General features: G+C 39.9%; 1 protein-coding gene across 3 annotated transcripts in view; it reads left to right on the top strand.

Annotated features, from left to right (window-relative positions):
* UGDH (UDP-glucose 6-dehydrogenase) overlaps positions 1 to 7,621 on the top strand; it is a 21,027-nt gene extending 13,406 nt beyond the window's left edge. For all 3 annotated transcript variants that reach the window (XM_024211712.3, XM_024211713.2, XM_024211714.2), the window contains exons 8-12: positions 464 to 594; positions 1,398 to 1,531; positions 2,726 to 2,817; positions 2,909 to 3,019; positions 6,388 to 7,621. In XM_024211712.3, coding sequence (XP_024067480.1) covers positions 464 to 594; positions 1,398 to 1,531; positions 2,726 to 2,817; positions 2,909 to 3,019; positions 6,388 to 6,498 — 579 coding nt within the window. In that variant the 3' untranslated portion in view covers positions 6,499 to 7,621. The remainder of the gene's footprint in view (positions 1 to 463; positions 595 to 1,397; positions 1,532 to 2,725; positions 2,818 to 2,908; positions 3,020 to 6,387) is intronic.
* Positions 7,622 to 11,185: the final 3,564 nt, after the last annotated feature.

An 11,185-nucleotide genomic window follows, 5' to 3' on the forward strand; every position in this document is an offset into this window, starting at 1 on the left:
TTTTGCTGCTTGGGGCAGCAAAAAAGTTAGAGCCGGCCCTGGCAACACCTAAAGTTGGGACAAAATTTTCCAAGATCCTTTCTTAAGTAAATGTTCACTGGATGTTTTACTAATGAGGACAGCAGAATTTGATTCTTGGTAGCTTCTGAATGTTAAATCAATTGAAAATATCCACTGACTTCAATGGGATCAGGATTAAGACTACTGTTACTGTTTTCTGTTACTGTGATTAAAAAAAGCTGGATCAGTCCTTCAATTACTCATATTTTACTTATTAAAAATAGAAATTGCAACCATGTTAATATTTAAAACATGTACATCTGCCTAAGTTCAGTTTTAACTAAGTGCTTTTATCAGGAGCAGAGGCTTAGCAGTGGCACTCTTTTCCCCAATAACTATTAACGCTGCATTTCTTTGGTCAAGTGTAACCTCATTCATAACACCATATTCTGCATAATTTCAGGTGATAGACATGAATGATTACCAGAGAAGGAGATTTGCTTCCCGTATTATTGACAGCTTGTTTAACACGGTCACTGACAAGAAGATTGCTATTCTAGGATTTGCATTCAAAAAGGATACAGGAGATACAAGGTGACAAAATGCATGAAACTAATTAATGCTGTCATAAGGCGTGCTGGAATGACTTATCTAATCTTGCACTCCATCTACACAGCTAAAACAACTGTGTAGATGGGGAAGAGGATCAAATAGATGCCCCTCAATTTCTTTTGGCTGAAATGTGGAGGGGGGGGGGAGGGGTCCAGTGGCGACTGCTGCCCGGGGCTGCTCTGGCCGGCGACCTCTCCAGTTGCTGGCCGCAGAGCCAGCTGCTTGGGCAGCTCTGGGGTCAACCACGCTGGCCCCTGCAGAAGTCACGGAGGTTGCGAAAAGTCACGGAATCCATGATGGACATGGAGCCCTACTCGTAATTACTCAGAACCATAACGCAGGAGGTTTCTGCTGAGTCACCCTAAATTCAGATGCTAGAGTTCTGTATTCACAGGCAGGGAATCTACCACCCTGTTACACCCCATTGAGTGTGGTTTTTGGCCCCATTCAGACTACTTGGCCAAATTGCACATTAAATTGTGACTGAACTAGATTATAGTAATAGATTTAAAAATATTTTTTTAAACACTGTAAATGAGGGCTTTCTTCTTTGGTGGCTGGGACTAAAATTTTGTTTTTAATCCTTTAAACTACTCTCTTCTATTTTTATGTTTTTACTGATGATTTACTTTCCTGGGGCCATGTGTTATCACTGGAATTACATTCAATAATTTCAGTTTGAAAGCTTTGGTACTGCTCATTTCTGAGTATTTGTTCATGTTGTTCTAAATAAATCTAAATGTTTGTCTGAAGACTTCCATTAACTGGCTGACTTATTTTCTTAGAGAGTCTTCCAGTATTTACATTAGCAAGTATTTAATGGATGAAGGTGCAAAACTCCATATATATGACCCTAAAGTACCTAGGGAACAGATCATCCTGGATCTCTCACACCCAGGTGTCTCAGAAGATGACCAAGGTGAGGGAATTTTGCTTCTCATAAATTCTATCTTTCTGCTGTGTGTCACCAGGCAGAATCCATCCAGTGCTCTTGAAATTGCTTTCAGTGTGGCAGAGATGGATGCTGAGTTAAATTATTAAATCAGGGGTTTGCCTCAGTTAAAAAGGCTCACTGTCAAGTTGGTTTTTTAACTTAATTCTTCATAGCTTCTAAAATGCTTGCATTTGTGAAAGTTACTTCTGTGCAAGTCTGTCCCCTTTGACACATTAATTTTAAAGCTGTGTAAAGAGTGTCTCCTTCAATTCAAAAAGAAGGTGGGAAAGGGGAGGGAGGGAGGAAGGAGACTACTGTCATTTGACCAGCTCCTTCTCCCCTTCCAGGTTCCTACCTGGTACCTGTTCAGTCTTGTGCCTGGCTAGTCTAGAGAAGAACTCATTATAATTTTCTGGAAGCTAATTCCATGGGCTCTTGGGGGTTGTAGAAAATCACATCCACACTAGGAACACTTTGCTACTGTATTATACTGGTATAGCTATACCAACAAAATGCTTCTAATGTAGACTTGGTCTAAGTCTGTAATGCTATAATTCAAGAATGCCCTAACAGAAAATAAATAAAGAATAAAGAGAGGAGTGGAGACACACAGAGACCCTGGTATTGGGTACAAGAGGAAATGGGGGGCACACAGAGACCGTGGCATGAAGAAGGAGGTGGGATGGTACACAGGGAGCTTATGAAGGAATGCATGGAGCCCCTGGTATGTGCAGTGAGCTCGGCCAACAGAAGCCATGTAGTGTGTATGCAGTATTAAATAGTAAATGTGCATGGAGTGTTTGAAAAGCACTGTGCTGCTATTATCACTACTCAATATTGATTATTTTACAATGAGCTCGATCCATGTCTGGATCTAAGTATTGGACAATTACTTCTAATTCCTTAGTGAATCTGCAACAAAACTTTCAAACTTAAGTGCCTAACCTAGGCATTCAAGTAAGTGCCCTGACCTTATAGAGATGTTGTATACCCACTGCTGCTGTTGCCTTCAGAGGCTCTAGGACCTTTAGATAAGGGGAAAATGTTCAGGTGTTGTTGACATTGAAAGTTTGTGTTTGAGTAGGGCTCACAGGGAAATTTTCCTATCAGGGAGTACACATGAGAATGCTGCCAGGAAATGGGGAAGCGTAATGCTTCATTTTCCTTTTTTTGTTGCAGTGTCTCGTCTGGTCACTATTAGTAAAGATCCATATGAAGCCTGTGATGGCGCTCATGCCCTGGTTATCTGCACTGAGTGGGACATGTTTAAGGTAAAAAGATTTTTTTTTTTTTTTTTCCCCCCTGTTTTTTAAAGGTAAGAGGAATTCTGACACTTATGCAAATTCTGTGGGTCATTTACAGGAACTGGATTATGAACGCATTCACAAAAAAATGCTGAAACCAGCTTTCATCTTTGATGGTAGGAGAGTTCTTGATGATCTTCATAATGAGCTACAAGTCATAGGCTTTCAGGTAACTAGCTGTTTTTCCTTTTGGAGAAGTATGGTCGAATCACAAGAAGAATCTAGTATGTGAGTTTAATACCTTGCTTTAGAGTTAACCTGTAAAGGTCCTTTTATTAAGCCCATCACTGATTACACTTTTCCTACAATACAGCTCTGGTTGTAAACTGATATTGCTTTAAAATCCAAGCCACATCAGGCTGTTCCATCGACATTCAGTAACACAGACAAATTAGTTTACTAGACATAGGCTTTGTCTACACTAGAACTTTTGTCAGTCGGGTGTGAAAAAACACCCTCCAGGCAACCCCCCTCCCCCCCCCGACCAACATACGTTTCACTGACAAATGTGCCAGTGAGGACAGTGCTATGTCAGCGGTAGACGCTTTCCTGGCGTCATGGTTCCCGCCGCTCATTGGGGGTGGTTTAATTACCACACAGGAGACCTTACAGCAGTGGTATAGATGTACAGCTGTAAGGCCCCTAGTGCAGACATGGCCATAGCTGGTATTCTGGCAGCATCAGAATGATGAATATTAAAATTTGACAGGTTTCAGAGTGGTAGCAGTGTTAGTCTGTATCAGCAAAAAGAACAAGGAGTACTTGTGGCACCTTAGAGACTAACAAATTTATTTGAGCATAAGCTTTCGTGGGCTAAAACCCACTTCATCGGATGCATGCAGTGGAAAATACAGTAGGAAGATAAACTTATGCTCAAATAAATTTGTTAGTCTCTAAGGTGCCATAAGTACTCCTCGTTCTTTTTATTAAAATTTGAGTGAATGATCTCCTGACACAAGTATTTCATCACTTCAAGGCTCAATAAATTCTGAATAAAACATAGAAACCAAATTAGACAAGCGTTTATAGTGGAATTTAGTAAATGCTGAAGTGTAAAATTATCCATCATTGAGGTCTTTATCTAGCACATTGCTATTTGGTCCACTTTATCATGTGGCTTGGAGAATCAACTATTGTTTCTGTGTGCCCAGCTGTAGTAGTTAGCTTTTCTAAGATAAGCAACAGATAAGTTCTTGTTCAAGAGGAGAAGATACACCTCTAATTATTCAATGTTTGGGTCCCTAATCTAGTCCACTCTTGAGCAGAATTATTTGGGCCTAATTCTCCTCTTACACCAGTGTAGATTGGGAACATTTATATTGAAGTCTATGGAATTAAATGGGTGTAAGTGAGAGGCAAATCAGGCTCACCATGTGGAAATGACGATGTCTGGTTTTTGTATACACAAGTTTCCTGATTAGTTTGTTTGGCTAGTTAAAACAAGTTTGAAACTCTTAGCTTTGCAGAGTTGCATTGTTTTTTTGTTTGTTTGTTTGTTTGTTTAAAAACCAAGCACCAGTATTCATGTGTTTACAATAGGTCTGTCAAGCGATTAAAAAAAATTAATTGTGAGTAATCGCATTGTTAAACAATAATGGAATACCATTTAAATATTTTTGGATGTTTTCTACATTTTCAAATATATTGATTTCAATTAGAAAACAGAATACAAAGTGTACAGTGCTCACTTCGTTTATTTTTGATGACATATTTGCACTGTAAAAAACAAAAATAGTATTTTTCAATTCACCTCATACAAGTACTGCAGTGCAATCTCTTTATCATGAAAGTTGAACTTACAAATGTAGAATTATGTACATTGAAAAACAAAACAATGTAAAACTTTAGCACCTACAAGTCCACTCAGTCCTGCTTCAGCCAATCGCTCAGACAAACATCCTTGGTTACAATTTGCAGGAGATAATGCTGCCCGCTTCTTGTTTACAATGTCACCTGAAAGTGAGAACAGGCATTTGCATGGCGCTGTTGTAAATATCTTGCGACGCCGGCTACATGCCAGATGCGCTAAAGATTCATATGTCCCTTCATCTTCAATCACCATTCCATAGGACATGCATCCATGCTGATGATGGGTTCTGCTCGATAACGAGCCAAAACAGAGCAGACCGATGCATGTTCATTTTCATCATCTAAGTCAGATGCCACTAGCAGAAAGTTGATTTTCTTTTTTGGTGGTTCAGGTTCTGTAGTTTCCGTATCTGAGTGTTTCTCTTTTAAGACTTCTGAAAGCATGCTCCACACCTCATCCCTCTCAGATTTCTGAAGGCACTTCTGATTCTTAAACCTTGGGTCAAGTGCTGTGGCTATTTTTAGAAATCTCACATTGGTACCTTCTTTGCGTTTTGTCAAATCTGCAGTGAAAGTGTTCTTAAAATGAATATGTGCTGGGTCATCATCCGAGACTCCTATAACATGAAATATATGGCAGAATGCAGGTAAAACGGAGCAGGGGACATCCAATTCTCCCTCAAGGAGTTCAGTCACAAATTTAATTAACGCATTATTTTTTAATGAGCATCATCAGCATGGAAGCATATCCTCTGGAATGGTGGCCGAAGCATGAAGGGGCATACAAATGTTTAGCATATCTGGCATATAAATACCTTGCAATGCTGGCTACAAAAGTGCCATGCGAACCCCTGTTCTCCCTTTCAGGTGACATTCTAAACAAGAGGCAGGCAGCAGCATCTCCTGTAAATGTAAACAAACTTGTTTGTCTTCGTGATTGGCTGAACAAGAAGTAGGACTGAGTGGAATTGTAGGCTCTGAAGTTTTACGTTATTTTGTTTTTGAGAGCAGTTATGTAACAAAAAAAAAATCTGTATTTGTAAGTTGCACTTTCATGATAGAGATTGCACTATAGTACTTGTATGAGGTAATTGAAAAATATTATTTCTTTTGTTTATCATTTTTACAGTGCAAATATTTGTAATAAAAATAATAATATAAAGTGAGCACTATACACTTTGTATTCTGTGTTGTAATAAAAATCAATATCTTTGAAAATGTAGAAAAACATCCAAACATATAAATTTCAATTGGTATTCTATTGTTTAACAGTGCGATTAATCGCGATTAATTTTTTTGAGTTAATCAAGTGAGTTAACTGCGATTAATTGACAGCCCTAGTTTAAAATTAAGATTTGAAATAAATTTTAGCAACTCTTAAGCACCTACTTCATGTTCCTCCTGTAGGCAGTCTCATTGAAGTCAATGAACATTCACTTGCCTAGCATTAAGCACATAGCTAAATATTTCCAGGATTGAGGCGTCTCTTTACTGTAACAATTCTTAAAGGGCTTGTTTTGCATGTGGAAAGTGAGAGATCAGTTTTAGTAGACAAACTTCTTTTTTGAATTAGAAATACAACCACTTAATGTGGCTATTATCCACTGAATGTATATAACAAGTTTAGGCAAAGCCCCCAAGTTTACTGGTTCATAGATTCCTCACAGGCTGACAAGATTCTTTTTGCACAAGCTTTACATAGTATATAAATTTTCTTTCCTCTTTCAGATTGAAACAATTGGGAAGAAAGTGTCCGCAAAAAGAATTCCTTTTGCTCCTTCATGTGAAATTCCAAAGTTCAGCCTGCAGGACCCACCTGTCAAAAAACCCAGAGTATAAGTTTTACTAGGTACTGAAGTATCACAATGGACCAGTGTGAATTTTTTTTTAAGAAGATATTGTTCTTAAATTGTAAAACAATTTTACATTAGAAATGGTAGCCGTGTACCTGGTACATGTGAACCCAAATTTTCTAAGCTCTCTATTTTTGAAATATTGTATTTTTTTTTTTTTTTTTCAGTTATTGAAGACTGTACAGGCCTGACTGTTTTAGTAATCAATTTTTTATGAACATTTACTTCAGACTGCGAACTTTTGTTTTTAGAAATATTCACAAGCTGCACTTTAAATTTTATAAACAACATAAAGGCCAAAAGTAATTAACAGAATTGTTCTTGTTTTGATCCAGGAATACGTGGTGCTTAGTAATGTCATTGGTGTTGCTGAAGATTTTAATTTGACTCTGGGGTAATTTTGTTGTCTTAGATGCCTGATCTAACTCATGTGAAAATCAGTGGAAAGATTCTAATTGACTTTAATCAGAGTTGGATTGAGCCATTAAATAGAATATTGATCTGGTTTTAACAATGAGGCCCTGATCCTGATTGGGACCTCTGGGCACTGATGCAATATAAATGTTTAGTAATGTGTCAGGGAGCTAGATCCATGTCTGCCATTAATTCGGTGATAGTTCTGCAGTGGGTTTGCAACGACAGTCTGACCTACCAGCTATGTCCTTAATAATTCCTTGGTCTCGGCTCTATTATACATACCGTATAGCATCTGTTGTCAGTTGTAAATTATGGATTTAATTAGACTTTTGGGGCCAAATTTCTCCTCTGTTTCAGTGTTGCCACCCTACTGTCTTAAACAGAGAGAAGCATTTGGCTCTCCTGCTTTCTCCTCTTGCTCAGCACTGAGTAAAATAAATGTTTCCGTCCAAGATGATGGATACTCAGTGGTCCTTTTCTCCCCTTCCTGCTACCATATGCGAGCTGGAAACAGATGTTCTTCCCACTGAATCTGCAAGAATTTACCCATGACTCTTCATAAAGTAGTCAGCTTGCTACCTCACTCTGATTACCAGGAATAAGTCTTGTTTGTTTTGATATTTTTTCTGCTTTAATTTCTACTTTTCATTGTCCTAATAGGTCTGTGCTATTAAATACTTTTTAGTAATAAAGTCTGCATTCCATCTGTTTTGTCGGTTCTCGGCTTGGGGGCTGTGACCGACGGGTATTGTGAGTTGTTGTCAGGGGGCCCATGAACCCTTCATTTTCTTTATGGCTAGAAGGGCATGGAGGCCTCAAAACCCTAAGTAACGTGGGCTCAGGGGTTGAAAAGTGCTTGGCAATTATGAATGTAATACTTGGCTGTGTATATTCTGAAGGTGCAGTATGGAACAATGTTTTTATTGCTGTAAGCGATTGGTGCATATGGCAATAAGATTATGATAATCATTTAACACCTGAAACTTTACACAAACATACTTAATTATCTGCAGTAAGAGCTGAACTAGAAAGGGATTTAGGTGCCAAAGTCTAAAATGTAGATCCTCAAAACCCCTGCTCAGCTGCCTCCTTATCCTGTAGGGGTGCCTAAAGTCCGTAGGCCATGGGCCATGTACGCAGCTGCATAAGTCTTGATACCCAGGTGCCACGCTCTTGCCTAAGCCCCAGCAGAATCCTCAAAATAGGTATTGCCCCACCTATTGATTCCCCCATTTATAGCCTTTAACCCAGTGGTTAAAGCACTCAACCAGGATGTGGGAAACCCAGGGTCTCCAACCTCTCGGGTGAATGCCCTAACCATTAGACTTGAGGGTACTGGGGGTGCAACGGAGGCTCTCTTAATCCCCCCTGTTTAAGATCTTCCACTTGGTGTGAAATAGTTAATAATCAGTAGGACAGGAGAAGAGTGAATAAGTCTATAGGCCACTAGTAAGGGCACACACCTGCGATGTGGAGACTCAAGTCCCTGTTCCAATGACATCCCCTGTGTGTGTGCCCTCCACCCCCCCCCAAAAAAAGCACCTCAGCCGAAGGAGGTTGCCTCCCTCCAGCCTGGATTTAGGTGCCTTAGTCCCTTTGAATGAAGGGGAGTGTTCAGGGCCTACCTGTTTCCTTGGCATTTCTTATTGGCTCAGTTTGAGTGGCTCCTCGCTGGCTTTTGTGGATCCCATTGTTGGGTACGTGACTCTCCCCATGCATTGTACAGGGAGCGTGGGTGCCTGTTCTGGAGCTCTGGACTCCAGTAGGTGGCAGGGCACAAGTCTCAGCGTTGCAATGCGTAATGTTTTAAGTCCCCTTTGTGGATCTAGCCCTAAGACAAAAACTTTCTGTGGGACGAGCTATGGTTATCATTTCAAGTCTTCCTATGAGGTAAGTCAAAACAAGTCCAGTGCCAGCTGTTCTACATCCAGGAATGTTGCAAGTGAACAAGCAGCTCATTTTGGGGGGAGATACTAATTCTGCAACCGGGCTGCTGAACAAGGATGTACAGCAGGGGTGCTGGATCAAGTGCAGCTGTGAAAGAGTACAGGATTAAGGGCACTAATGACTGACTTCATCCTATTATAGAATATCTAGAACACATCACTCTCTTTCTAGTTTGTTGTGTTCTCAAACTGATTTCTAAGTCACTGATCCTCCTGCTGGAGTTGAAGTAGTTGCATTTTATATTGTTTCTATAACCCTACTAAACAACAGAAATCTGGACTAAATTTTAAAATAACTCAAGAGAATGTGGTGGATTATTTAATTGCTTTTAGGAGTTTTGGAGACACCTTTGCATTAAGCTATGTTGCCTCCCAAAATTGAAGAAACTTTTTACTAATGGAGAAGAGCTGGAGCATCAATTGTGTTTAAAGGAGAACCTCCTTAATTCACACTAATGAAAGGGGTTCACTATTGTGAACTCCCATAAGTACAAATTTTTTTTTTTTTTAAAGAACAGAGTACACTTTGTGATGCAATATCTCTGTTTAGTTCAACTCCTATTAAAGTCAATGGACAGACTCCTATTGAACTCATCGGCAACTGGATCAAGCCCTTATTCTGCCAGCTATAGGTTTGTTTTTAATTTATACTTTATAAGCTAATGTACATTCTGTAATGACGCTCTGGTAGAAAGAGAATCACAGCATCTGCTATTAAAGAGTCAGTGTCAACTTGAAATCTAGACCAAAAAAAAAGTTTAAAAGTAGTTTCAGATACATTCCTGCTTGAATCTTCTGCTCACACTTCCTTTTTAAAAATTATTTCTCTCCCCCACTTTTCTATATGAATGACACACACAGACAGGAGAAACTGCAGAATCAAGGCCAGGATTCTCAAGTGATTGCAATGGGAGTTTGGTACCTAATTACTTCTGAGGATCAGGGCTCAAGTGACTCAATGGATAAATTAAAATTTTGCTGAGAGTGAAATTTAATTGGAAAAATTCCTTGAATTTTCCCTCATTCTGACCACCTCTACTGACAGTGCTTTCAGATGCACAAAGTAAACTTTAAAATATTACTTTCTCTAATCTTTGTTATAGTAATCTTGGGTGTTACTGTAGAAATAGATTGGTTTTTTTTTTTTTTTTTTGGTCCTCTTCTTGTCCTTTTTAAATATTAGAGCTGGGGAGAGACCATTTTTGTGTGTGTATGAGCTATAAAGCCTGCAGGTCAGCAAGGTGCTACTGTAGTCTCTATTTCAGAATGTTAAGAATTCCTCTTCATCATCCTCTTATACTCTGAATTATTGATAACCCTCTCAGGGCCCCATTAGAGGAAGGACTGGAGTTGGCTTCAGGAGACCACTGGTCAGTTCCTAGTTCTGTCATGGACTTCTTGGACCCTAGGCAAGTTATTAGGCCTGTTCTGCAAATATATTTACATGTGCTTAACTTTAGGATTGGGGCCTTAATGCCTCAATTCTCCACCTGTGAGGTACCCTTATTTTACAGAGGTTTTGTGAGGAGAAAAAATTAATCTGTGAGGTGCTCAAATAGTGTGGTGATAAGGGGCCTGTCGTATGAATTTAGATGGAAAATAGGACCAAAGGTGTTAACATAACTTGGTCACTGTACAACATGAAACTGTGTTACAAAAGGTTCAGAGTTTAAAAGTAGAGATCTCAGCCTGCTTACTACATTGGGAAATACACTATTAAAAATCCATTAAATTTTTTATTAAAGATACAGAAAAGAAGGAAAAAACCTTTCACATGCTATAACTGTTAAATATTAAGCCTTTCATTTTAACAACATTCCTTGTTCCCTTTCCCTTTAGCTGGAGAGTTTTTAGAAGGAAAAAAAACCTTACTGGACAGTCGGTTAGATACCGTAATAGTAAAATGGTAATAACTGTTCTTTTGGGGAAAAGAAAAGAAGTTAAGTGAGAGGGGCTGGAGTTGCTGCTGTTGTCCAATCCTGTTTTATCTCAGGTAGTGGTTGGGACTCAGCTGGAGCTGGTATGAGTGGCAATGTCATCTGGGTCCCCCCTCTGTTTCTGGCCCAGTCTGTACAGCAGTGGCATAGCCAGGCTGGGACATTTGTGTGGGCCCCGACTTAGGGTGGGTGGGCAATGACAGGAGGGTAAGTGTAGGAGCGAGCGGGGCTACCTCCCCCCCCCCCTCCAGCCCCTTGGGGGGGGGCAATAGATGCTCTGGCCAGGGGCCCTGGGAAAACGTGTGCCCTCTCCCACCATTTCCCCCCCCCCCCCCCCCCCCCGCGGTTTCCCCCTCCCCCCCCCCCCCCCCCC

Source organism: Terrapene carolina, unplaced genomic scaffold (genome assembly GCF_002925995.2).
Source record: "Terrapene carolina triunguis isolate 2854851 unplaced genomic scaffold, T_m_triunguis-2.0 Scaffold66, whole genome shotgun sequence".
NCBI lineage: Eukaryota > Metazoa > Chordata > Testudines > Emydidae > Terrapene > Terrapene triunguis.